General features: G+C 50.6%; 7 protein-coding genes across 7 annotated transcripts; 3 read left to right on the top strand and 4 right to left on the bottom strand.

The window, feature by feature from the left end:
* Window positions 1-1,537: 1,537 nt before the first annotated feature.
* Window positions 1,538-3,552, bottom strand: CYP7B1-3 (25-hydroxycholesterol 7-alpha-hydroxylase; the record flags this gene model as incomplete). Its single annotated transcript, XM_066153633.1, has 5 exons — window positions 1,538-2,300; window positions 2,360-3,004; window positions 3,080-3,127; window positions 3,183-3,330; window positions 3,543-3,552. 5 exons carry the CDS (start codon window positions 3,550-3,552, stop codon window positions 1,538-1,540), a joined length of 1,614 nt encoding a protein of 537 aa, XP_066006754.1.
* A 2,992-nt stretch (window positions 3,553-6,544) lies between these two features.
* Window positions 6,545-8,745, top strand: PLA1-0 (Phospholipase A I; the record flags this gene model as incomplete). Its single annotated transcript, XM_032027478.2, has 6 exons — window positions 6,545-6,734; window positions 6,787-6,884; window positions 7,137-7,332; window positions 7,427-7,814; window positions 7,867-7,893; window positions 7,944-8,745. The coding sequence occupies 6 exons, from the start codon at window positions 6,545-6,547 to the stop codon at window positions 8,743-8,745; spliced, it is 1,701 nt and encodes a 566-aa protein (XP_031876170.2).
* A 1,223-nt stretch (window positions 8,746-9,968) lies between these two features.
* CGGC5_v016882 (uncharacterized protein) lies at window positions 9,969-10,964 on the top strand (the record flags this gene model as incomplete). The annotated part of the gene is made up of 1 exon (XM_032027476.1): window positions 9,969-10,964. The coding sequence occupies one exon, from the start codon at window positions 9,969-9,971 to the stop codon at window positions 10,962-10,964; it is 996 nt and encodes a 331-aa protein (XP_031876151.1).
* Window positions 10,965-13,047: 2,083 nt separating this feature from the next.
* On the bottom strand, window positions 13,048-15,766 carry CGGC5_v016883 (uncharacterized protein; the record flags this gene model as incomplete). Its single annotated transcript, XM_032027475.2, has 6 exons — window positions 13,048-13,408; window positions 13,477-13,542; window positions 14,116-14,588; window positions 14,694-14,753; window positions 15,086-15,696; window positions 15,757-15,766. 6 exons carry the CDS (start codon window positions 15,764-15,766, stop codon window positions 13,048-13,050), a joined length of 1,581 nt encoding a protein of 526 aa, XP_031876150.2.
* A 1,996-nt stretch (window positions 15,767-17,762) lies between these two features.
* CGGC5_v016884 (uncharacterized protein) lies at window positions 17,763-18,064 on the bottom strand (the record flags this gene model as incomplete). The annotated part of the gene is made up of 2 exons (XM_032027474.2): window positions 17,763-17,893; window positions 17,950-18,064. The coding sequence occupies 2 exons, from the start codon at window positions 18,062-18,064 to the stop codon at window positions 17,763-17,765; spliced, it is 246 nt and encodes an 81-aa protein (XP_031876172.2).
* Window positions 18,065-18,684: 620 nt separating this feature from the next.
* CGGC5_v016885 (uncharacterized protein) lies at window positions 18,685-19,641 on the top strand (the record flags this gene model as incomplete). Its single annotated transcript, XM_066153634.1, has 4 exons — window positions 18,685-19,026; window positions 19,083-19,173; window positions 19,228-19,406; window positions 19,459-19,641. The coding sequence occupies 4 exons, from the start codon at window positions 18,685-18,687 to the stop codon at window positions 19,639-19,641; spliced, it is 795 nt and encodes a 264-aa protein (XP_066006894.1).
* Window positions 19,642-21,103: 1,462 nt separating this feature from the next.
* Window positions 21,104-22,141, bottom strand: Cdk4 (Cyclin-dependent kinase 4; the record flags this gene model as incomplete). Its single annotated transcript, XM_066153635.1, has 4 exons — window positions 21,104-21,214; window positions 21,262-21,397; window positions 21,448-21,662; window positions 21,725-22,141. 4 exons carry the CDS (start codon window positions 22,139-22,141, stop codon window positions 21,104-21,106), a joined length of 879 nt encoding a protein of 292 aa, XP_066006755.1.
* Between the last annotated feature and the right edge of the window lie 5,020 nt (window positions 22,142-27,161).

Here is a 27,161-nt window from a genome sequence, read left to right on the forward strand (position 1 = left end):
GTCGCACGTACCCGTCAGCTCGCCCGGAAGCTGGTCGATGGCGGAAAAACTAGAAGCAGGCGGGCAGGGCATGTACACTTGGTGAAATACGCGGACAAGCAAGATCCAACAAACTCCGACCAAGCAGCCATTGACCAAGCCGCCCAGGCTGACGTGGCGGAGAATAGAGAATGCGTGGGAAATATACTCACAGTTACGCCTAGAGCAAGTTGAAACGTAGTGTGCGCAGCACGCCTTGCTTATGTAGCATCTAGCGTAGTACTGAGTGAAGTAGATGATAGTTATGTCAATGCTGTGTCGATGACTCATAAATTATGCTGGAGCGCTATATATTCGTTTGCATTTGGTTAATTTGTCAAACTGTTTGACTGCTGCGTCAAGCCAAGGAGAACAGTCACAAGATTGTAGGCACAAGTTGATGTACGTTTAGAGACTCCATTTACATTTTTCCTACGACGTAGAAAGGGCTCTCAAGTCTCCTGTGTCGTTTATGCTGAAACTCAAGAAGTGGGGCGAATAAGTTAAGCCAAACGACCTCTGGCGCGCTCCTCCCGCATGACATCCACGGCGGGAATGATTTGTTTCCGGTCAACTCCACCCGATTGGCCTACTCCAGGAGAGCGCAGATCGACCACGTATCCTTCCCTTGTCAACTGAATGCGTACGTGGATTGAATGGGAAACAAAGAAAACAACGGGAATGATGGGCATATTCTTTCCCATAGAGTATACTGTGATCTGCCAGTGCGCATTCCAGACCCTCGAGCTGGTGTGCCCCGATTGGGGGGAGCCCAGCGATTTCCACACGGGCCGACCGTCCGAATTTGAAATGCCGGTGAACGAAACAGTTGAAACGTCTAAGAATTGAAGAGTTATGAAAACGCCTTTGACGGGTCTTTCTTGGGTATCAAGTAGTTGGAGATTGATATACATGATTGACGACTTGCAGATAACTTAACGTAGGTGGTGACATAAACTAGGAACATGTGGCGTTGCTACCTCTTATTGCCCATTCAAACGCTATGAACGCCCCCAGCCCATTGACACACCTTACGTTGGACACTCATCATCAGTCGATACCACCACTCATTATGTGGCATTTGAGGGTTATTGTGAGACTGAGTCCCTCCTCCCTCGTTACGTTACGTGTGATGCCATGTAGAACGAGCTGGGCGCGTCAGCGCTCGCAACACGGGTTCTGGAGCTGGCCACTCGCCTCTGAATATGGGCGGTGATGTGACTTATTGGTAGGCGCATGGGTGACCTAACCTATAGCCACCTCCCTTTTTCATCCCCCTTGATGAGTGCGACAGGGAAATGAGAGACGGCTTGATTTTGACGTATTCTTTTGAGCGATGATGTGGGCCAACAACATTATCCGTGTACAACCGCCAAAAGACGCTACTCATCCCAGGTCGATGTGCCCTGCGCCTTTTTTTCCTATCCTATATAACATGACAGCCCCACTGGACTCCTCAATCCATAACGTGTAACATACCGATGCTGCTGCCATGCCAAGCTCACAGCTGCCGTCACGCTCAGGCAGCTGCAGCCACCGGCTCGACCGGCGCGGACAAACGCCGGCGCACGCGAACCGCTATCTCTCTTCCGAGGGCGTGGCTGCCAAACGGCAGATCTCTATGCTTTAGGACAGTGAACGCCATCTGCTCGTGGTCTACAATCTCGACTTCCAGTTCGCTGAGCACCAGAAACGCCGTGACCAGCATCGTGCTCTTGGCCAGCAACTCGCCCGGACACTTTCCAGCCCCACCCCCGAACGGGAACCAGTGGTTTTGGATGCCGGCGCTGACCAACCTAGCCTTTGCGCCGTCGTCGGCTGTTTTGGGCGCCGTCTTCTCTTTTGCGTGTTCGTGGGCATGCCGGCGGATCGGCCCGCTCATGGGATCGTCCGCGTAGGCAAGGAACCGTTCCGCCCAGAAAGCATCGACGGGGTGTTCTGGCACCCCTTCCACCATCGCCCCGGTGTTCCAGAACGACTCGTCCAAGCCTCCGAGCCAGCTTGACGACATCACAGGCACCTCCGGCAGAAGCACCCGTCCGTCTCGGAGCTGCACCTCGTGGAGCGGCGACTTGCGCCCCACGGTTCCGGCCACGTGCAGCCGGAGAACTTCACGGTACACGGAGTTGAGAAGTGGGGCCTTCATGAGCAAGGCCAGATCGAGCTGCGGCTGTTTGCCGGGCAGTATGCGCAGCTCACTGCGGATGCGGCCGGCGAGGCTGGCGTCGCGAAGAATGTACATGACCATCCAGATGGCCGCCGGCACCGTGTTGGCAGTGCCGCTGAAAGACAGTCAAAAGTCAGTAACTAGCTCGATTGATTGGCGGAGAGACAACGTTACACGAATAGGTAGCCGAGCATGACGCTCGCCACTCCAGTTTCGGAGAAGCCCAGCGCCTCATGCCGTCTCACCATATCCCGTACATACGGCGTCCCATAGGATGTGTCCTCTGGTGTGCCAGTGCAAGATGACGCAGGCGAGCCCTGCGCACCTCGCCAGTCGATGAAGTTGCGTATCATCTTGTCCCGCGTTGCGTAGTGAGAACGAAAGAGCAGCTGCGGCGACTGCCGTGATATGACGGGAAATGCGTCGTAGAACGCCCAAAAGTCGGCGCACAGCGAAGGACAAGCAGTAAAGATCTGGTTCCCGTACAGCGCCTCGACCTCGGCACGGAAGATGATGTCTCGCAGGAAGTTGTACACGTCCGGAATGCATGTCGATTCGCGACGCTCGACGTCTGTTGGCAAGACGGACTGTCGGAAGACGGAGGCGTACTGGTGCATCGTCTGTTTCAGGTCCTCGCCGCTGAGGTACTTGGCAAAGTCTTTCCGCTGGTGCTCCATCACACGCCTGGACGGATCTGAGTGGTGCGTGTGATGTGTGGCGTGGTTCTTGGTTTGTTCAAAGTGCGAGATGCCCATATGATCGAAGACGGCGGCGTCCTCGCCGGGCAGTCCGAAAAAGATCTGGAGGGAGTCTAAAAGGCTGGGCGCAGGCAACAGGTTGTCGTCAGACTTTCTGAATATTGCTTGGATGTTCTCCCCGGGCAAGACATAATACATCGGGAGGATGGACGACAGAGTGATGATCTTGCCCTGAAACTGACGTCTACGTCCGGTTAGCAGACGACTCTATCGCGGCTGTGTGGGTGGTAGATTCCTACTGCAGGCTTCTCAAAAACGACTCTGTGTTGAAAAGAACAGCCGCGAGATGACTGATTCCTGGTATCAGGTAGGGAGGTTTTACGGGCTGGGGTGGTGGAGGAGTTCGGAACGAAGCCCAACGAAGCGTCAGCAGGTATGCAGAGATGACTGCAAGCAACCAGACGAAAGCCACTGCTAAGATTTACATGCTCGAAACACGCAGCGAGCCAGGGTCGTATGAGGAGAAGGAGAACCGCAGCGCAGCTGTCCTGGTGTGAGAGAGGATGTAGCAGGTAGAATGATGTATAGTCATTCCAAGCGTGTGTCAATTTAAGCACCAACAATTTCTTAGTTTGTCTTAGAGCACGACGGGTCCTTACGTTGCAACATTTCAAAACATGATCAGGTGGTGAGCGTGGACTAGTATTTCCTTAATAACACATATAACGCCACAAATTCACCTAAAAATTTACCTTGGTACTTAGATAAGCGTTAGTTGTATAACATTTTTTGCTGCGTAACCCTCATTTCAGTAGTAAGAATGCGTTGTTGTATCTAGATGTAAAAGCTATACATTTTCACTCAGCTTGCGCAACATAACTAAACCCCGCAAACTTATGCTCTGGGTGCTAAATCGTCTTCGGAAATGCCGCCGCCATGTCCACACAGATCACGGCTGCAATACGCGTACGATAGTGGAACTTCGGTACAGCCACTCCACATCACGTTCACAGCCTCAGCTAGGTTCTCCCCTTGGTTGATCACTTGGTGGTATGTCCCCGGGAGAGTGACCACTAGTTCTCCTTCCCGGCAGGTCGTTTCGGTAAACTTAATACCCCACTCGCGGAGAACCTCATTCGTGAAGAGTGCATTAGTATGACGTACGAATTGTGAGCATTCCGACCTCGCATAATGATGCTTGGCAGGCTTCCTCTGCCGCTGAAAAGTATCCCGACATCTGCTTTCAAAGGCCCTCACATTTTCGGGCTCTGGTGTAATAAACAGCCATTGCTTGAGCGCCCCCCATCGCACCATGTTGACTGACGGCACGGCGAGGTCTTCGATATGCATGCCGCTCCCAGTGAACGCGTCTTGCGAGTAGTAGAGATAAGACGTCGTAATGCCCGGTTTGACGCTATCCACGAAGAGGTCCTTCATTTGAGAGCCGCAGGACAACATCGGCGATGGCCTGCTATGTAGACATGACCAGTCGCCAACATAGTAGCGACTGGGCCTGGCTCTGCTTCTTAGAGCTTTCGATGAGAAGAGATAGTTGTCAACAACTGTAGGCGAATGTTTTGTAAATGAAATCTTTTCAAAATGAGAATGTGCAGTGTTAGTATAGTGTAAGTTAAATAAGGCGTTTATTCGCTGCGAAGGCTTTATTTTCGTGACGTAGGGGTCTACTCGGGAGCAGTCATTATGTCCTTCCAGCGAAAAGCTAGCGAGTCCGTTTCGAGCAAAAACGTCGGACGAACTATAGTCGACGACACGGCACTGCCAAAATCCTCTGGCTACTGAGTTTGGATCATTGCAAAATCGGGCCAACGTCTCGCTGATACGGGGCCCTAAGTCTTGTAGAGTGATGATGGTGGGCTCAGGAGTAGGGCCGAGAGACAATGAAGTTGGCCGCGGTGCATCACTCGGCGGTTGTAGCGACTGGTCGATATTCATGCCGATGACTTGAGCTCAATGGCTAGGTAGAGTAGGTTGGTGTTCTTATACTGTAGACGCTCTTGCCTATCTTATGACTGCGGGAGAGATGATAAGGTTGCATAGGACTTAGGACTGGGAACGGCAACTTATAATCCTGATTTTACGTCAGCATTAAATGCTTACTAGTTGAGAGTCTTATCTTTTGGTGAGAATTATTAATGAGGGGCTTCTATGAGCGGATGATGATATAAGCCTGCAATTTGAATTGCCCTCCTTTACTATTTCTGATTCCGGCAAAAATTAGTCAACGTCCTTAATATGGTGCTTTGGATTATAAATAACACATTTGTAGTATATCATATGACTTAACTATAGTAGTAAGCTAAGTATAAACTTAAAGCTGATACAGTCTACTTTAGCCCTTGTAAATATGAACAAAATACAGTTAAAGACAAGAAGTTCAACTTTTAGGTGACACATAAGTTAATTACATTAATCTCAGTTCACGTGTTAAAATCAGTCCACATCTCTTGCGCTGACGTCTCTTTGCATTGAAACGGATACTGGCAGTCCCAAAAACAACCCTCGAACCGTGCAGGTCGCCCACGGCGCATAGTGCCTCGTTCATAACTAACAACGTCGAAGCATTTTCCGCCTCGATTTACACAGCTGTAATGTCCGTCATCGAGGCATCGGTTTGTTGTGGAAAACCTATACTTCTTCGAACACATGTGACAAGTCCATTCCAGGATCGGTGGCGCCATATCGATGGTGCGTAGTAGCCGCTGGGGATATATAGCTAACCAGTATTTAGTTGCATAGAAGCAATGAATATAAATACATTTTTAAGTCAGCCTGACCCGAGAGGCTTCTTCAAACTCCTAGGTTATTGACAACGTGGTGACAAACCACAAGCCCATGACTTACACACTTATGCCAAAAGGCACAGAATGACACCTCTAGTATAGTCATTGTCATCAGGACAGCCTGATTGTCAAGACTATCAAAACCCACTACCACGGTCTTCAGAAAATGCCATGACCTACCCGTGGGTACGAATTGTTGAAGGGAACCCGCCCACTGCAGTCATCAGCCTGCCTCCTACACTGCAGCGTGCCGAGACCCCTTCCGTAGTGAGCATCATTCGCCACACACCAGACTCGCTCCAACGGCAGGGCGTGTACTCGTTGTTCGGCCGAAGAAAGGGCGTGGTCTTGAACGAGGTCAATCTCCAATGTAGCCCCGTAGCTGAAGGCCAATGCAGCCCGCATTCCAGACATGATCAGTACACATTGAGCTGTGACAGCACTAGCGGACTACTTAGTCGGTGGACGACCGCCCTGAGCGATGTCATCTGCTTCTTCGCGCATGATGCTGTGTCTGCCCGCAACACGCTCTCTCTATGGATGAAGAAATGCAACCGCCTAGAGCTTGTGTTCCGCCTAGCAGTAGCCGTCGTACTGGATGACGCCGTGGATGGTGTCGAGGTGGAACGACTACGAACCCTCCTCAAGGAAATTCATCATCTTCCTTCTTTTATTCAGTAGGCGTACACTCGGTCTATGAGTGTGGCGGAAGGCTGCCCAATAGCGTTTTTGACAGAATGAAGGAGGTTCGGGCGATGCGAGCCGAAAGTCATCTCTTGTGGGACTGTTATATTATGTTTAAGGTGTCTCGCGGCCTTCTACGGCAGCTGACAAGTCGATCTCCATCGCCTCTGCATAAGATGGGTATTAACTACGTCACTGCTCTCGATCTTGAACGCACACCACAGCCCTTGCAAGAGGCAAACAAGTGGCTCGCTGATGCCTGGTGTTCTTGGGTAGAGCAGGCCACATCAGAAGACCAAGTTCTACAGATGAGACTACCAGTACTAGCTCACGCCATTGCAATAGATGCCGCGACGTTATATAGGGGTGAGAAGATGTAACTAAGCTCTCGTTATCGACTGCTAACTATGCAACGCAGGCTTCTGCACGAAGGTCGTTTACGACAAGCTGCATCGAGGCATCGTGATGGAAGCACTCCGCCACCAGAGAGTCGTCCCCGCAGCTCACGGCATAGCTGTAGTTTCCTCCCAAGTTTGCAAGATAGCAGAGGCCATTTAGAATCACACGCCGCAACACTATCGAATGTCTCGTGTCGAGCTTTTGAGAGAGCATCGACGCGATCTTGCCAACCTTCGGTCCTCTCACCTCTGCCTTTTGTGCTTCGTCAGGCCAGCCGAGATCTTTCTGCCATGTGAATGTGCCGTGTGCAAGACATGCTGCCGAAGCTATGGTCGTCAGTTGATGGGAACGGTGACGGCTTTTGATCAGTGCATTTGGTGTGGCATGTCATTTGCTAGCGGGTGCGCTATCCGCTTGAAGCCGATCACAGCCTGCTGTCGGGTTCTGGCCTTGGATGGTGGTGGAGTGAAAGGCATTATACAGCTTCAGGTCTTGCAGACCATCGAAAAGCTTACAAAGCTGCCGATCCGCCTCTTCTTTGACCTGGCTATTGGCACCAGCGTTGGTAGGTCGACCGGCCCATCCTTCCTTCCGCCCACTCGTTTGCCCGTCCACGCATTGCGCCCGCGAATGGTTGACGGATAGCTGACCACGTGTAGGAGGCATCAATGCGCTGTCCATAGGCTTCATACAATGGCCTCTTGACAGATGCGAAAAGACGTTTGTGGAGGTGGCAAAGAAGATATTTCCGAGGGCGACAACGACGGCTGGCCGGTGGTGCCAGAAGGTGGCTCAACTGTGGCGCTTTCCTTTCAAAGATGGCATCTACAGCCCCAGTGGACCGGTGTTTCGGTCCATCGTGGGAGACGCCAGATTACGCGGGCCACAAGCGTCTCTGTACGGAACGAGGCCCTGCGAACAGATGAATGTGGCCGTGACGACCATAGAGTCCAAGACTAGGGCGTCCAGGCTTTTGACAACGTACACCGGGCCGGTGAACTACGACAAGAATGGCAAACTGGCAAGTAATACATTGGTGCGAGAAGCGTAGGTCTGCTGAAGCCTTGCAGAGGCACGCTGTGTTGACAAGTTTAAACAGAGCTGAAACCACGTCCGCAGCGCCCTGGTGAGTCGGAGGCAAGTGACACCAGTTCGACAGGAGCTGACGACTCATAGTCTGTTCCCGGACAAGCGTGTCGGAGGCTGTATCCTTTACGATGGCATAGAGATTCCTCTGTCGCACGTCCGGTCTGAAGTCCGTCGCCTGTTCCCCGCCAAGGAGTCGCCAGACTACATCCTTTCGGTAGGATGTGGAGCTGCGACTGCTGCGCCCAACACGAGGCTCGGATGCCTATCACGTCTCGCTCATCATCAGTTGACCGGTATGTCCGGGCATCAGCAGTACAGGAAGCTTTGCGTAGCGGGCGGCCACTCGAAGATTGTGCGAATCGACCCCGTTCTCGAGATGGAGGAAGTCGCGTTGGATGATTCAAGCGCCGTCGGGCGGCTGATATCGCAGATGAAGCGACAGCTTGGCATCGATGCGGAGCTCTGGTCGACGATTAAACAGACGTCCTGGGCCATGATCTCGGCTCTTTTCTACTTTCAGCTCCAGAACCCACCATATGTCGTTGGGCGGCATAGAGAGGTCCGCTGCGAGGGCACTATAGCGTGTAGATACGAAGATGACGCGGCGATCATGAAGATACTCGCCACCGAGTATCGCGGCCTCGCCCTTCTGGTTGATGGCAAGGAATACGGCTTGCTTCCTCGAGGACGAGCAGAAGTCACTTTTCGGGTTTCTTCATGGAGCCGGCGCATCGACATCCGGGTCAAACATAGCGGAAAGTCGGCCTCCATCACGGGGTTTCCCGCGTCGATAGAGGAAATATATTCCCTTCAGCAGAACCAACCGCTAGAAATGTACGTTATACAGGAGCCAGTAATGGGAAGCTTGAGCAAGGCAAAGCGTCAATGACCGGCACAAAGTCGGATGACTCTGCGCAAAAGGAGTACGTCCAGGTACTTGCTGGGAAATCGAGCATAGGTACTAATCAAAGAACACAATACCGCCTGATTTTTTCATCATGCCGATGTCTCCTACGGCCTTAACATAGCAGCTTTTATGATTGGAAACTGGCGCAGGAATTAGCCATAAGTAGACAGAAAATCATAAAAAAAGGAAGAGAAAAGATATAATATTGTAGGAAAAGGAGTGATACGCCCTACTATCTCTTTATATGATAATCTATTTAGTTCCTACTCAAACTGTCTATAATATTTTAAAAGTGTTCAATATAAAAGTATGAATGCCTATTAGCCTACTTAGGGGTGAGTAACTTTGCGAAGTGATGAATTGCTATATACCTTTAGGATATAGACTATAATACGTAATAGCGGATTATTTATGCTACTTAAATCTATATACAATTGAGACATATCATTAAGTTTATGAAAAAGCTAATTTGGGACCGTTTCATACTTATGGGATATCTAACATCCTACATCTTAGCCAGCGTGTATAGACTGGACGAAGTATTAAGACTGCAAAGACGAAAAAAGACGGTCTCAGATTCATATCGTTTAACAATCCTCTATACTACTCCCAAAAGAATAGCGCAAGAAAAACTGCGAGAAAGGTCCCGTTAATAGCGATACCGCACAAACATCTCCATTTCCATCGAATTCTGTCCTTCTCCGTAGCTTGCAATGCCTCCTGTAAGAGTTGTTCGGATGCTCTCACATTGCTAATCATCTCATCAAACAACTTCTGTGTGGAGCAACACATGTTTGCGAGTAGAAGGATGGCGGCAGACTGTCAGAAACGTCTACTATGGTAGGTGATGGATGGAGACCGGCCGTCTTGTATGGTTTTCATGATGTTCGCTTGTCTTATCGGAAAACAAAGAAAAGTATTTTGTGACATATGATAGCGTGTGACTCATACCACATAAGTGCGTGCTATAACTAATTATTAATTACTGCTTCTGTCATGTTTCTAAGCAGATACTTGGTGTTCGATGGAACATTGATGACTAGCATCCGGTTGCTGCTAGCTGCTTGTATTAGACGAACTGACCAACATTTGACGTTACTCAATCTTAGTGCATGTGCAGACCGAGCGGGTGTCAGCACCGATTGAAGCGACTGAGATTGGCCTATTTAAACCACCAACGTCTCGCTCAAACATGTCAAGCGACAATGCATCTGCCATTTGTTACTGCCGTCCTACTCGCCGCACTTGCGCTGGCTTTACCCGAACAAGAGGACGACGACAGCGATGAGAAAGAATGCCGGAGAGGCCCAGCCATGCAAATGGGCAACGTCGCATATTTCGAAACCTCCAAACTTGCAGAAGCCTGTCCCGAGGCACATGTGTACTTCTTAGACGCCCAAAATGAGGTCGTCGGCTCCCAGCACGTCAACATCACCGACTCAGTGACCGCGTGTGACACCAACCTGCTGCAGGCGATCTCCCTGCCGGCCGGCCTCACCTCAGCCTACGCAAAAGTGACATTCTTGTGCGGCGGTGATGACGAGCCTCAGTGCCAGATGATCAGACTGTTGCCGGCGACAGCGACGAACTCAAGCGGCCCCTCTTCCCTGGCAATGTCCCGAACGTGTATGGATATAGTCGGTTCAGCGACGAGCCCGGCGACGGATCCTACGACCCATTCGGGGACTCCGGCGACCAATGCGGCTTCTTCCGTATTTCCATCATCGCCGGCCGGTTCGGCAAGTGGGGTGGCGGGTGCGCTGACCTCCAGCCACCCGCTCGGCGGCACGCCGACAGGCACCGATCAGCGCTCAGCAGAAACCGCCACAGACCTGTGGCTTTCGACAGTCCCAGGCGACCCTTTTGCCACAGCTGCCACTACAGACGAAAATGGTCCCCCGCCTGCGTCGGGTACCTTTGTCGCTACTCCGGACAGCACTACTGCAGGGCAGTCTTCCGAGGTTTCGTCTCCGCCGCCATTTGAGAGTCCATCTGGAGGTTCATCTGGAGTGCCCATCGATAACCCCACGGGCGTGGTGTACAGTCTTTCTGCAGGGGCCACAGACGGGACGGGCACTACGTCTGGTGCTTCGTCGCCAGGGCCATCGGATGGTGTGCAGATTCCGACTGGCATGACGACGCTCATCACATCCACTACTCCCGGGACAAGTGACGCGCCCCGCTGTACGTGTCCGGCTTAATTATTTTCGCGAGAGGTATTGCTGTACGTTATCGCAAGCTCAGATAGGATTGTTTTTAAATTGTCATTGTTATGCTCCTGTATAGCTCCTGTCCGTTCGTGAAACAGGTAGCAGCACATGCGTGAAATTCAAGACCAAGCATGTCGCTATTCCTAGTCTTCCTCATGCCAGGCTATCCCCGCACATTCCCTCAAGTAACTTGACTTACGCTTAATTAGAGGTATTATCAAGGTCAGCAAGGATATCCCTATCCAGGGAATCAATCAAACACTCATTATAGATATGGGGTTCTTCCCATAACCATTCATTCGTCATTCTCATCAATATATACACAATGATCCCTGCCTGTCTAAATGCTGCTTGATACCTCATTTGGCCGTTATTGTAAGGTGTTGACCCGGTTGTTGTCCAATCTAACCCGTCGAGTGCAGCTGGACTCGGTACAAGTCGGCCCCAGTTATCTCCGCCTTTTCTTCAATGGATCTTCACCTCAAAAGTCACTACTGGCTCAAAAAGCAGCTGGGCTTATGTTGATTGGCTGTTTCTCCACACCGAAAGCACCATAGTACGTACCAATGGGATATCTCTCATGTGCAGTTATGTCAAGTGTAATTAAACAAGCGATAATACACAAAGGGCAAGATCCCCACTTGTTACATCCTGCGTTTGCTGTCTCTGCTTGTTTCCCCTGCCACCCTGCTGCGGGCCTCTCTCGCCTGGTAACCATGCCCGTGGCAACCGGCTTGTGGATCACCCAACATACGCCATTTTGGCAGGAGATTATGCGTCCTCGATAACATGGGGAGTCAATGGCCGCCGCATTCCGGCGTTTCTCTCCTCCACCTCGGCCGAATCAGGGCTTGACAATCTTTGGCGGCGAGACAGACGGTCCCACCCTCCCCTGCTGTGCCTAACGTCCCACACCCAAAAGCGGGACACCCAAAAATCATGCTCTTGTATACTAATACATCAATCTTGACTTAGTATTTCTGCTATTGTGATGCTACAACGATGCAACTTTCGCTATCACTTGGGTTTTCAGACTTGCTGGATTCATCTGTGCTATTTTCAAGTTCGCCCGCCTCAATTTGAGCCCTCCGAATAGCCTCAATATTGGCAAACTTCGAATTTGGGCTTATCTTGACCTTCTTGCGTTTCCTAGCCCTGCTGGCATCAACCTCTGCCTATAGTGCCTCAATCTTTCGTTGGGCTACTGCCAATTGGTATGACTTCTCAACAAAGCCCTTCTGGACCTTCCGAAAAAGCAGGCGCTGCGTATGCTCATCGTTATCCAGCTTGCTGAATAGGTTGAACTGATCCTGAAGCTCATCCCTCTTCTTGGGGGTTGACCAAGGGACTGCTGATGTTTCTGCTGCCCATTTTTCGCTTGCCTTGCCATCAGAGAGCCCTTTACAGACCTTACTAGCCTGTCTAGCAGGAGTTGATGCGTTCTCAAGCAGCAGAGGGCTCATAAGGGGTCTAGCCACGCTAACAGGCCACAAACCAGTCCATTTCCAGCCACTGATGATGTTCTTGCTTGTCAAGGCTGCCTTGCGTGCCTTACTATAGCAGATAATGAAGTTTCTCTTGCCCACAACTGTACCAGCATCCCAGTCAGCACGTAATCCAAGCTCCTTCTTATATGCTGCCTTAAGGGGCCCAAAGACCAACTGATCAAGCGGCTGAAGGACGTGTGACGCATGTGCTGGTAAGAACAGCAAGTGTATCTTGTTCCTAAAGCATTTATACATAAAAGCAGTAGTTTCATGGCTTCCATGACCATCCAAGATCAATAATCTGACCTCTGAGGGGTCCCCTGGCTGGGTTGAAGGGATGAAGACCTCAGTAAACCACTCAACAGCTGTAGAGTCTGAAGTCCACCCGTTTTCTGTGGCTGTGAACTTCCAGGATTCATATGGCGTTAGATCTAGAGGGAACCACTGCTGCTGGACATTCTTGCCCTTGTATATAACAAGTGGAGGCAGTTGTAAGGGTCTAGGACGAGGTCGATGCCATTGGTCTAGCCTACTACTACGAGTACAATAAATCTTCTTGAAGAACAGGAAACAGAACCGTATCCTCCCTATTTCCTGGGCATTCTTATAACCTTGCCATTGACCTTGTCGATATTCCTGGAACCTTCTAGCGAATGCGCCATTGGATTTGGTGGGTCCAATGAGTCGTGGCTGAGGGTCTTGCCGAAGGCCGAACACCGGTCCATAGACCGTGACAGCAGTGCCTTGCCAGTTGCAGAGATACATTCGATGAGAGATGTCCAAGCTCGAGATCCAGGCTGCTTCTTTCGAATAGAACGTGTCTCAGTTGATCCTAAGACCAGACCATTAGATCCCCTGCCCTCAAGAATGCCAGTCTCATCCATATTGTATCGGTTGGAGGGTTTTATAGCCATGATCTCAGGTATGGCGAGGTGCTTGAAACATTGCCTTATGACATTAGTCGAGGCTCCATTGATACGCTGGGAATCAATTGCTCTGCTTCTCTGGACCCTTACGGATGGGTTCCTCTTGATAAAAGACTGAATCCAGTTCTTTCCAAGAGGCTGGGAGTCTCCTTGGTTCTGAAGAATAAGCTCAGCGAATTCCTTAAGTTGTTGATGTGTTGGTGGGAGGCCTAGGGCAGCTTGGATCCGAACCCATTCAGCTAGATGGCTTTCCTGGGCTGTAGAGAGTCTTTGACGGTCGGAGTAGGCTGTATCTCTTGACTGAGCCCCTTGCATTCGGCGCGCAAGAGTAGACTTTGGGACACCATGTTCCTGGGCGGCTTTTCGGAGGCTTTGGCCAGTTGCTATAGCTTGAAGGGTCTTGGTGACCTCATTATCGGTATACTGGCTCATAAGACTTGAGGAAAGATCTATGCGAAAGATATAGATAATAGTTATAAAATTGATAAAGCTATTCAGGATTGAAGTTGAAGTTTAGAAATTTTAGCGAGGCATTTTTGGGTGTCCCGCTTATGGGGGTGTCCCGCTTTTGGGTGTGGGACGTTATGGCACACAATTTGAAAACCATATTGCGTGCGGCAGGGCCGAGGATATCTCTGTATGGATTTTCTTTCTATCAAGCTGCTCGATTCGCCGCTGCCAAGGCTGCCAAGTAGGTTGTCAATATACGCTTTCTGCGTCACCGTGTACTTCGCGCACGGGTGCGAGCGGCGTTTTTGACCCAGCTCAGGTCGAAGCTGCAGGTCCCAAAGAGCCGTATCCGGGGTTTCGTTCTGTCCTTGCCATGAAGCGCTCACTTTGGGCGGCTTGGCAAGAAACTGGTCGAGTCCTAGTTCGCGTATAGTCGGGAGTGGTACCCCGCGCTTACCGCTGGCGTACTGTCGTTGGCCCCTTCCAAAGGGGACAAGCTGCGGCGATGGGACGGGGGTGGGAGGCGCGTCACGTCTCGAGCATATACGGAAGCATACACGGCAGGCGAGCAACGTTTCTGGCTGGATACGATTGCCTGCGGATCCTGTTGCTCGGCCAGTGCCGTCGAGGGTTCTGTGGTGGTCTTGGGAACCGGCCTCTTGAGCGGAATGGGCCGCCAGATATCCCGGGCGAGCTTTGCGATCCGTGACCGGCAACATAGCGAAGGCGATGAAATGAGGTAAAGGTCTCACCTACTACATTTAGTGAGAGAAAAGCAGGTCACCTCATGGAGTGGGACCGCAACGTAATATATGGACAGATGCTGCTCTTTGCCGACTCTTGTCAATGTTACCAACCCTGTTTTCCTTCTTGATTGACGAAGGCCGGCCGCATGAGCCAGTGTAGAAAGACCAGCGCTGGTTAGTTAGCCATAGCCAGTTTGGCCTCCTTCACCGCCGATGCCCACCTTCACGCGTGGCTCCACCGCGGTTTGTCGCTCTCAATACCGGAAACCTGTTCATCATTTCGTTGCACGCACAAATTCGTTGGTTGCCAGACAACGGGAAAGCTTCCTGCATGAGACTGTGGAGAGGATCTCTAACATATGTTTTCATAACTACCAACAGACTGATCCCATCACCAGCAGGCCCGACGCTCACAAACAAACACACTGGAGAAGAGCCCACATGCACGTCCAAACAACCGCCCCCACCGAAAGCCATTGAGCTATACCCGGCTGCACCGTTACGTTCGCGCCAAAGACTGATAACACCTTACCGGCTAGCGGAGGAAGAGAAAGGCAGAGAGCCATGCAAGCTAAGGCGACGCATAACACAATGCAGAGAAGAGCGACCGTCAAGATGCGGGGAATACACAGCAGGATCAGACCCTGCGGGAGAATATTCGACAACAAGACGGCCGTACATGTGCCGACCAGGACAAACGACAAGAGCCAGTACGGGGCAATGCCCACCCCGCCGAGCGCGCTCAGATCCGCGCTGTCCATTTCGAACAACACGTCCTCCGGCAGACCGGGCACGAACAGCCGGGCCGCCTGCCACAGATCCTCCAGCGCTGTGACCCGGAGCGTCTGCGACATGTTCAGCTCCCCGTACGGCACGAACTCGGTCGTGTCGTTGGGGTACCCCAGCTGCCAGACGCCCCGGGTCTGCAGACAGACATAGACGGGAACGGCATCGCGCCACCTGTTCAGGCCATCCATGAGCCCCACGGCGCCCGTGCTGATGGCCTTGTCCGCCGACGCGACCACCGTGGCCACGTGTGCCCCGGCTTTGGTGGCGATGGATTTCAGGGGATCGGAAATCTCGTCGGGAATGGTCAGCCGTCGCTGGCTTTGCTCTCTCTATCGAAGACATCAAATGCGTCGCTAACGTTCTTCACTAGGTTTGTCGTCGTTACCTGCTGACATGTTTGTTTGTTTGTTTTGTTTGTTTTGTATTTAACGCCGTGGCGGCAAGGGCGCAGCCGCCCTTGCGGCAAACCTCCCGAAGGGTATGTGGCGTGGAGGGCCGCAGGCTCTAGCTATTGATTTTGTAGTACACGCCGCTTCCTAACGTCCTCCAAGTCTTGCCCGAGGGCCACTATGTGTTCAGTCCATCCCTAGTTCCCACTGGTGCCCTAGTTCCGTTATGACAATCTGGTTTCCCAATAGCTAGAGGTAGTCTGTTGTTAAGAGGATAGGTTAAGTCCTATCTCTCAGTAACGCGGGCAGATCTTCAGGAAGAAGTCTGTCGCGTCAAGGAAGGCCTGAAAGCCTTCAGAGTCGATGATTAGCCCCTTAAAGTAACGCTCTAGAGAGCCTATAGGTCCTAGAGGCTCCCTTCGACTATAAGGGTAGAGGATAGGCCACCGTTGTCTCCTCACTAGTGTCTTACGGCAGTAGACCAGGTGGTCCGCCTCTTTAGCCTCCCCGCAGGAGCAGGTGTGCAGTGCTTCTGTGTGGTTGAAGCGTTGATGATACTGTTCAAAGTCTCCGTGGCCTGACCGGGCCGCAAGGAGATGATGAAGGGTAGCCCTAGGGAGGGCAAGTTCAGGAGGGCAAGCAAGGGTAGCCTTGAGCCCTAGTTGATTGTAGCGGGGGGTTGCCTCTTGCCTCCACCATTTCCTATGCTGGTGTCGACGCTGGTGTTATCAATACAGATATGTATAGGCTGGCCTTGGGAGGTAAAGAGGGCCCTTCGGAGCCCTGCCCTCGCCCCCTCTGCCTCGCCATCAAATACTTCTGCGATGCTGAGACGGCCACACCCTTGGGCTATCCGTTTGTTGCCGCGGTAGATAACAAAGCCGAATCCTGTAGCCCCATTAGGGGCTTTAGAGCCGTCTGAGTAGATGATCGTATGGTTGTCTGGCACAGTCTTGACCCATTCCTGAAACGCTTTAGCTGCCTCCTCCTTGCCCTGGCCAGCTGTAGGGTCTCGTGATCCTGAGTGGTACTGTGGCTGTAGGAGTAACGGCCTTAGGCACTTAGGTAGAAGGGCTGCTGTTATTTGTAGCCTTGTTTCCTGCCGCCCTAGCTGTAGAAGCCTAGGGACTAAGGGGTGCTGTTGGTCAACCTTCTGTAGGCGTGTAGCAAAGCGTGGGCGTACTGCTTCAAGGGCTACTTTTGCTGTTGGTAGACCGGCATCTCGGAGGAGGCTGCTGGTTGGTGTGGTCCTCCAGACAGGTAGGATAGCCCTTGCTGCTGCTGTCATAACCTTCTCTACCCTCCTTACCAGGCCTTTCTGCCTTGTACTAATAGTGGCTGCCTGGTTATTAGTGCTACTACTAGCAGTAGTAGTGCTGCTGTTCCTGGCTTGTCTCTTTAACCTGCATACCAGGTCTCAGCTCCATATAGGGCTGTTGGGAGGACACAGGCAATAACAGCTCGGCGAGCAGCAGCGGCTGGGAGCCCCCCTTTGGTGTTTGATATGTGCCGTAGGAACTGGGCCACCTTCTTTGCTGCTGCTACCTTTATATCGACGTGGTGCCCGAAGGTGAGTTTCTTATCAAACCAGACCCCTAACCATCGTATAGGCTTAGTTGAGGCCTTAATAATTAGGTCTCTTGCCTGTATATCTGGTAGGTCCTACCTGCTGACATGTTAGACAGGCCGAGGCGGCGCCCAAGAACTTGGTTTTCAAGGGTCCTCACATTCAACAAGGAGCAATGCTGGGCGGTATCCCAGCCAGGCGCGACGTAGAAGAGGAAAAGAAGTAGGAAGCACACCCACACAGTGACGTTCAAGCTGTTCATGTCTACAATCTTCATTATTGATGTTCACGTCTCGAGATGCTTATATACTTTAGGAGAAAGTCATCCGCACGCGCGTGACTCATTTGACTATGTATGGCTTATCACGCCAGGCGTCTGGGTTTTCTTTGCATTACACTGTGCGCTTAGCTATCGAGATATGAGTATGATGTGGGCTACCGCTCGAGTGCACTAAGACGCTCTCTTAAGAACCTCAAGATTTTCTTGCGGGTGACCATGTCGGGCGTCGGCTCGTCCGCGGTCATCTGCTCGCACACCAGGCATTTTGCGTGTCGATTGTTTGTGCCTACGTAGACTTTGTGAGTCGATTTGGCTTGGTTCAAAGGTTGTCGTCCGACTTACAGTATCCGCAGATGAGGCTCTGACAACAAGCTAGCGTCAGGGCGAACATGGCGCGTTGGGAGCATAGCGAGCAGCGTAGATCGACCGGGGTCGGAACTGGGCTTGATGTGTCCATGGTGATAATGCATCCTAACGAGAGCAAGAAGTGAATACCAAGACATTGTCGGGATCTGTTCGCTTATAAGGCAATGGTACGGGTGACTAGGTCTTTCATTTTCTATGATTGAGGGTTGAGGCTTGAGGTAGTGACCGTTAGCCTCTCGTCACACTTGTGATATAACAGGAGCCTCAGGTAACTTGATGTTTCTCCCATCGTCGCGATTTTCCGGCCACATTATCCGTTTTACGAGCATGTAGAAACAGACTACACCTCGCTTTCGCTGTTGAACAGGTCGCATCGATGTTTTTCATGACTGTATTCGTCTTTTCAGTAGATCCTATCGACTCGATACTGACTCTTACTATCAGTCTATATCCTCTCCTTTAATGAGCGCGAAACACGACAAAAGGGCAGCGCCGTAGTCACGCGAACCCGGGTGACAAGATGTAGCAGTGTGACGTCGAAAGAAGCCATCCCTCAAATCAGATTCCCTCAATAGGACTACGGAACCTATCTTTAGGTTCTATAATATGTCGTATAGCGTCCTTTACATAGCTCTTATTGGTGAGCAGTGCGCATATCTGCCCACGGTTCGGCACCATTCTGGTGAAGCCATATCTGCACCTCGTATCCAAATGAAGGCAACAACTCAAGTGTCTTTGGCTCCGTCGAAGCGCCTTGTGTTGGTTCACATAGAACGCCGCGTCGAAGATGAGTACGAGAAATTGACGGAGCCCTCTGTCGATGATGAGCCCTGCCTGGTTCGACACCGTCGCAGCAAAGAACTCGCCGTTTGCCGATTGACGTGGCTCCAGAGCCTTGACGGGATTAGGCGCATTGCTCATCAGAATGTTGCCGCAATATACAGCATCTTCCAACAATCTCAGGTCGTCTTCCTCGTACACGAACAGCTCGAGGTCGGGCTGCAAGAGCTTGCGATGATAAATGAGATCCACATCGCTTCCGCCTTGTCGCAGGTGAGCAGACCCAGTGGCCATCTTCGGCTGTACGATGGTATTGAGCTGTTTGCTAGGTCATTGATGGCATTCACCATGTGGTGGCTGAGAAGATCCAATTTCCCATAGAGTCTATCCGCGTCACGCGTTGCGGCGTTGTCAAGATAGGTGCTTCGCGACGAGTTTCATTGAGTTCCTAGAAGTTGTGTCTAAAGCGCACAGTGCTGAACGTTTGTTTCCAACCGGCCGTCGATGCCGTGGCCGACGCTGAGCAATATTGGTCTGGAGTATACGACGATGTGATTCTTTGGATCTGGCCATGGCCACAGCGGCTGCCCCTAAGTTTCGTTGCGCGAGAGTTCCTGTTGAAACACCATGAACAGACTCTGCCCGACAGACAGGTACGCTTTGTTGACCGACCGCAACTTCGATTTCCACTAACAGAGTCATCAGCATCGGTTTTTAGAAAGATCCAATGGGCCTGACGGCTTGCTGGCTTTAGTTGCGCAAACACTAGATGCGAAGGAGGCCGCCGTGCTCGATCGGATGCATGACGATCCGCTGCCCTGCGATTTAGTTACGAGGATGTACGGTAGAACTAGTCGGGAGCAGCCATCTGGTGTGCAGAGGAAATAAGCAAGAAAGCGTGGACGTCTGTTATTAGACTACGAGAAACCGATTAATCCACATCGCCAACAGTTGGCGCAAAGGTCCCCTCGTCGAGAAACACGTCCCATATCGGCGATCTGAGGTCCGGGACAACCATACTCGTTTCCACAGGGTTCCCCAGACCCGGAAATACGCGTTGAAAACATCTTTCCCATTGGCACATGACCTGCTCGCACGTCCATTGCAGCTGGCTTATCGCAAGGCAGCCTGGCTCATTCCTTCTGGCCATATGTATCAAGTACTGCCGGGAGGCTGTCGCGCACTGTTGCTATTTCTCAATGAAGGAGACGATGTCATCCTTCTCTGGAATGTATGGCAGGGCTGGTAGGGGCAATTTGACCACATGGGTCTTGTTGTACCCAATAGGTGAAGTTCCTGTTTTCTTGCGAAGGCTCCCGTATTTCGCTCTCCGGGACCCAGATTGCGACCCAGATAAGAAGAGCGAGTATCTTGAAAGGCGGATGCTAGGTATGGGAAAGTCCATGTCGATCGGCTTCGAGCGTGAGTCGAGTCTAGAAAAGCTGCGTGCTTGATGGAATACAGACGTTCCTACGTAGTGCGCAAGCATCAATGCAAACGAGATGTGGTTGTGGGTACAAAAAGGGTGTCTCAATGCGGAAGGCGGCCTTAGGTTTCGAATATGTTGACTGATTCCCCTGTCACATGAAGTGTGCTACTGCTTGGCAGTAACCATCACACCACCCGACACGACCCTCCGTTCTCGTGAGGCATACAACAGGTGCAATGACATAAGAGCGTTCATTAGACGACAGTTGCACACATGAAGTATGAAAGAGGATATTCCATTCGCTCAGGGGCGGTGGAGGAGACCGTGCCGCATTTCCCTATCACGAATCTAATAGCTACTGACCTAACCACTTCGGCTCTGAGAAGCCTGGCGAAAGCCGCCGCCAGTGTATCTAACTTGAGGTGACCACTCGCAGCGTATGATTAATGCAATGACTGGGAATGCATTTCATATCGCTATGGCATGAAACCGTGTGCCTCATTTCGCGATGGTCGGAATGAGGTAAGATTCTCTGGGTTTATTGCACTTAATGCGAAGCAGTGAGCGGCGATGCTGAACTTATCATGACCGCGGCCATGTGAATAGATTCCGTGCCGCTTTTGGTTCTTCCAGAGATACTTTTTCCTTCGTAGTGTTGCATAGGGACCGACAATGCCGCGCAACGGGCATACGTCCACATCTCCGGTCCCAGGCTGAGTCAGGAAGCAAGTTTGACACTGCAGGACGTCTTCCTGCTTTACCAAAAGGCGATAGGGGAACTCTAAAGGAAACTGGAAGCAAGACAAGCGAAGCAACAGAGGACTCTGACCTGAATCCCAGTCTCTCCGGGTAGCCATTATGAAGTCAGGGCATGGCTCGCCGGAGGGCTCTCACGCATAGAGCAGCTCCAAATCATGAGGATCACCGTACACTTTGGCTAGCGGGGTGCAAGAGGGGCTTGTAGTACAGTTCTAGCACTTCTTCGGCCGTTCGAGCCGTCCAGCGAGATTGAGGTCTGGGAGTCAGAAGGCGCTGCGCCAAGTAAGCAACTGTCTCAATAGTGACATGACAAAACAAACCCTGGTGATGGCAAGAAGCGGGCTGGTCAGATAAGATGAGGTGAAGGTCTCCGGCATTTCCGCGTCTGAGGCACAAAATCTGACGGCTGTATTACGGTCGACTGCACAGCCTTCAACGCATGGAAACTGGAATTTCCTTCTCCTTGTCAGATGTTCCGCCCTAGGTCAAGATTGCCTGTCGCATACCTCATGATAGCATAGAGCGGACGATTCGAACTGCTGCGAGGAGGCCAGCACGACCTAGCTGGTCGGAACTCTTCGCCCTGACGGACGACCAGTTCCCGAATAATGCAGCCGGCAGACCAAAAGTCAGTCTCTGAGCCGTACCGAGTGCTGGCATCCTGCGATTCGAACGCACCCGCCATCAGCAGCTCTGGAGCCCGATAATATAGCGTGCATACCTACCGAGTGTTACACCGTGAGGCAGCACCACGAGGGCCTGTACGAGGTTCTGTAAACATACCACAGGAGTTCTGGCCTCAGATCCGCTAGCGCAGTATGACAGACCAAAGTCGCAAATCTTCACGCAGTCATCCTCAGAAATCAATATGTTGTCGGGTTTGAGGTCACGGTGGACGATTCCAATGTCGTGTAGAAAGCGTAGGCCCAGCAGAATCTGGTCGGAATACGAAACCGCAAGAGAGAAATCGGGCGGAGACCGCTGTAGACGCTGTCTCAGGTTCTCCCTTATGAAGGGCAAGTCCACCACAAGCTCGTTCTGAGTGTATTGGACGGCGAGCAGATGAATGCAATGTTTGCGGGCTTCAGTAGGATAGTTCTGGATCCGTCGGAGGCAGCCAATTTCTCTGAGACTCTCAGGCGATAGCCCGCCAGATTCTGGAAGAGGCATGTGTTTCCGCGCGACAGGCTGACCCTTCATCTTGTAAACAATACCATAGGAGCCAGACCCCAATCTTGTGGTAGAAGGGGATTCCATTCTCGGCCGGTGAGGTGCGCTTTCTACGACTTTGTTAGATATGGGTGCGGTTGTTGTTGTTGTTGTTGTTGTTGTTGTATTTAACGCCGAGGCGGCAAGGGCGCAACCGCCCTTGCGGCCGACCTCCCGAAGGGTATATGGCGTGAAGGGCCGCAGGCTCAAGCTATATACTCTAAAGTACACGCCTCTTCCGAACGTCGTCCAAATCTTGCCTATAGGCTACTACGTGTTCTATCCGTCCCTAGTTCCCGCTGGTTCCCTAGTTCAGTTATGCTCGTCAGTTCCTCTACGAGGAGGGGGTTCGTTACTAAGGCCTAGGTTCAGACCTAGGCCCTAGTACCGCGGGCAGATCCTCTGGAAGAAGTCTGTCACGCAGAGAAAGGCCTGGAAGCCTTCATGATCAGTGATTAGCCCCTTGTAGTACCGATCAAGAGATCCTAATGGTCCTATAGGCTCCTGTGAACTAGAGGGGTGGAGGGTAGGCCACTGAAGCCTCCTCACTAAGGACTTTCGGCAGTAGACTAGGTGGTCTACCTCCTTTGCCTCCCCACAGGAGCAGGTAAGCAGTGCTTCTGTATGGTTAAAGCGTTGATGGTATTGTTCGAAGTCTCCATGGCCTGACCGGGCTGCTAGGAGATGATGGAGTATAGCCCGTGGCAGGGCTAGTTCAGGGGGGCAGGCGAGGGAAGCCTTAAGCCCTAGTTGGGTATAGCGGGGTGTTGCCTCTTGCTTCCACCATTTTCTATACTGGCGGCATATCCGTTCTCTAGCTAGCCGTTTGATCCCTGACAGGGTGGCTTCAACTCTTATATGAGTAGTCTGTATATTAATCAACATAGATTTGTTCGTCTTTTCGCCGCATTTGATAACAATCAGTCATCACTGTTCTACCAAATAAGGTAGACCTCCTTATCAACGGTACCACTGACCATGCAAAGGCTCAAATCGACCCAAGCTTCCGTCGCAATCCACAAGTTCAACATTTTCACTCTCAATCTCAGTTCCGAGAATTCCCACGACGCTCACTTCAGAGTTTCTATCCCGCTTGTGAGCTGATACCATGCAAGGTCGCCGAGACACTGTCTCCCAATCGTTGTTCTGCATGGGGACATCCAAAATTGCGGCAACTCCTATGGCACCTTCGTAAAGTTCAATACCCCATATCCGCAGAAGCTCGTCTTGGTGATCGGCGTTTGTCCATGACGTGGCACGGGGACCTTCAGCAATCGAAGAAGACAGCTGCAGGGCTCTGACATCGTCTAGCCAGCGAGACAGAGCCCACACTTCCGTCAGAGCAACATGGGCAAGTTCTGGTTTTGCATTGGAGCCCACGCAACGCATTAGAACGTCTTTTCACCTTCGTAAGGAATGACGAAGGCTGGGAACTCCAGCGTTCGAGTCTTCGTCTAGCGACGCAATCAACCTAACAATCTCGAGATCAAGCGAAGACATCCTTTTGCGCGACGACGATAACAGTGAGAACTAGGTGGTCTAATTTCAACTCTCTTCAAACGGTGATATACTCCAAAAACGAAGCCTCCTACTTTCCCACTTATTAAGTTTTAGTACTACCAAGTTCATACCGTTCCTTTTTACTAGACGGAATCCTTTACTAACATCACCAACGTCTACAATGCTTTTCACATTAATAAGTACTTATATACTTATAAATAGATAAGTCTATAGTAGACCGTAAAAGCTCTAGAGATGCTCTATAGTTGCGTTACTCAACTATAGGCGTTACTTAGTTTATTTATCATTTGCACTATATCAACACAGTCTATTACTAATTACAATATAGTACTGTTGACCGAACAATATGTAACCCTTTATTGACTACTTTATATGTCTCGTTTCAGCTTGATCGAGGCTGTAGGTGCTTTATCTTATGAAGCCAAAGTTACAGGCGTGTACTTAAAGGCGTAGAACTCAACTATCTCTATTCAGCGATATGGCGGCGCGTTCTCTACTCATCATCTTATTCTTCATCATACTGTTGAGCGTTTTGGATTGTGTTATACGTCACGTGCTTCCCCTTTTCAAGTTCTGGGCTTCTATAGTTGTGATCATGGCGGCGTTGGAAAGCTCTAATCTGGGCATAGTGACGGTCGCGATGGCGCAGCCGTTGATGAATTATTTTCCGAATGCTAGGCATTTCCCTATCCTACAAAGCGTCCTTCAAAGTTTTCTAAATGCCTTCAATACGTGGTTCAACAACATACAGAACCGAGAAACTCAAAACAGTCAGCGTGAAAGCCAGATGTCTTCAAAGCTCTCATCACCACATCAACACAAAGTTGAAGAAATAATAAGGTCATGAATCTTGCTGGTTATGTCGCACATCCAAGGTTGGAGTTTCAAATCGTTCAAGCAATGTAATATAGAGTGTAAAGTAGGCATAGCCTGTGTCACTGAGTCACACTGTTGATCTTTAAATAGTCCTACAGCAAGTAGTAGGAACGCAATAATTTAGTAAAAGTCAAATAGTCTATAACGGTATTATTGCTTACCATAGCCTTAGTTAATTCATTAGCATTATATATCTATTAGACTAGTGACTTACGTACTTGGACGACATTAAGGCTCCACAGCATTAACTAAGTTTAAATGATTACTTTTGTTATATTATATTAAAAAGCTCACCCTATATATATAATAGGAAATACGTACTATTACGGTTCTATCTAAGCGCTTTCCGCGTTTGTTGTTGGTGTATATTGTACCCAACAAGACAGTTCTGCAACCCGTCCCTATAAAGCAATAACACACTTACGCTAGATGACTATGGCCTACCCCCCACAATCTAAGCCGCTCCACAGAAAGATGTTTAGCATCCAACGTCTACTTGGAGAAGGGAAATTCGGCAGGGTCTACGTCGCCCGAGAAAAGTCAACCGGGTTTATTTGCGCATTAAAAATCCTCTCTAAGAAGGCCTTTTACGTGCTCCAAGCCGAGGAAAGGGCTTTCTATGAAATCGAATGCCAACAGAACCTGCGTCATCCAAGTATCTTACGCTTGTACGGCCATTTCCATGACTCTCAGAACGTCTACTTAGTCTTAGAGTACACTGATAAAGGAGATCTATACGATCACATACAAAGCGAAGGTCCATTCGACGAGGACAAGTGTGCACAGTACATGGCGCAAATGGCATTTGCCGTCGATTACCTTCATCAAAGGCGTATCACTCATAGGGACATCAAGCCGGAGAACATCCTCATTGGCTTACATCATGAGATCAAGATTGCGGATTTTGGATGTAGTGTATTGGGTAAGGGTAGAGACACTGTTTGCGGCACGCCCGCATACTTGGCCCCTGAGATGTTCACGGTTCACATGCATGGTGGATACTATGACGAAGGAGTGGACATCTGGAGCCTAGGCATTCTCATGTACGAGCTTCTCGTTGGTATTGGAGAGGCTCCACGGCTCGATATCGAACGTATCCAAAGGATGAGCCCGACAGCACCATGTGGCACTCACTTAGCTATCCCGACGTTCCTCAGCCCGGAGGCCCATGACTTAATGAAACAAGTAAGTCCGATTTTCTCATAGTATGTGGTTTTTTGATACTCACCAACATCAGCTACTGGCGATCAAACCAAGCGAAAGAATTTCGCTACGAGAAGTGCAATCGCACCCTTGGATCCTGAAACATTGCTTGAAGGACCAACAGCAGGCTATTGAGCATCAATAGGTGCGCTAGAATAACACCGTAGGTGAGCAACACTCACAAAGGTTTTCTATTCTATCCTATTTACACGTAATAGCATAACGGATGAGTTAGAAACATTGTGACTAAGCCAATTTAAATAATTGCGATATATAAAAAGACCAACATTTACTGCTATATAGGGTGAATAAAACCATTAGGACCAAGAAATTTGTATGTAGCAAGTTAACAACTAGACCAGAGACCTCAGCCGCTGGGCGCGCGCAACCCGTTTCTTCGATTGCCACTCTAGATCTTCGTCCGTCCAATGGTCCCTAGCCCGTAGATCAGCGGCGCCTGCATTTCCGCGGCGGCAGCTTTCTCTTGGGTGAAATGCCCTCAGTTCGGCGTCCCCTACCGTGATGAGACGGCTTGACTGAGTGCAACTGGGCATTCATGTTGGCAACCGTCTGGTGCCAGTCGGACATGGCCCGCACTGTAGAGGTAACCAAGACATTTTGCCGTCGAAGGCGGACGTGATTTGGAATGTTGACCAGCAACGAAACCAGTAAGGATACAGCGCCTGCAACGAGTAGTTCCGCCATGGGGGTATAGCTTCCTCTTGAGCTACTCATACTTAAATACCCTTCAATTCTCCTTATAGACAGCGGTACCATGGCTCGCTGCGGCATCAGATGTCATGCTTAGTCATTAAAAACGTTCGTCGAGTCAAATGTACATAGCACTTTATTGAAGAATGTTTGTCACTGTGTTACGGCATGCATCTGTCAAATTGTGTCATTGTAAGTGCTCCAATCTGTAGTGTACAGCCGAGACCCGGCGTAGTTGCGCTAGCTGGATGGCTGGTCAATCTTGCTAACCATGTCCAAGGGCCAACTTAGATGGCGTGCCCCTGCTCATACAATATCGCAGATCCTTATTTATAACCACCTTAATGGATGCCGCAAGGTGCGCTATGTTGATTTGATTCTGTTGGAACGAATGTGGTCGAATTTAACATAAGTGGGTCCGTCACGCCATTATACAAACACGTGCGTATTAGCTCTTTCCTACCCCTGCCCCGTCTCGGCGTTGATTGGATGTGACACAGAGTGGAGATCCTATTGATCCACTTTTGTATCTGTTTAGGGCTTAGGTTCCTGCGGCATACGTAGCCCGGCATACCCGGCGTAACCCGGTGTAACCCGGTATAACACACCATGCCCCAAACAGTTCAGTGCCCCCACCAGCAATCCACAGCCACTGTCACCTCTGATGCACGAAGTGGACGGACCCAATGGAGAAGCGAGA

Source organism: Colletotrichum fructicola (genome assembly GCF_000319635.2).
Source record: "Colletotrichum fructicola Nara gc5 chromosome Unknown KSG_Nara_v1_contig11, whole genome shotgun sequence".
NCBI lineage: Eukaryota > Fungi > Ascomycota > Sordariomycetes > Glomerellales > Glomerellaceae > Colletotrichum > Colletotrichum fructicola.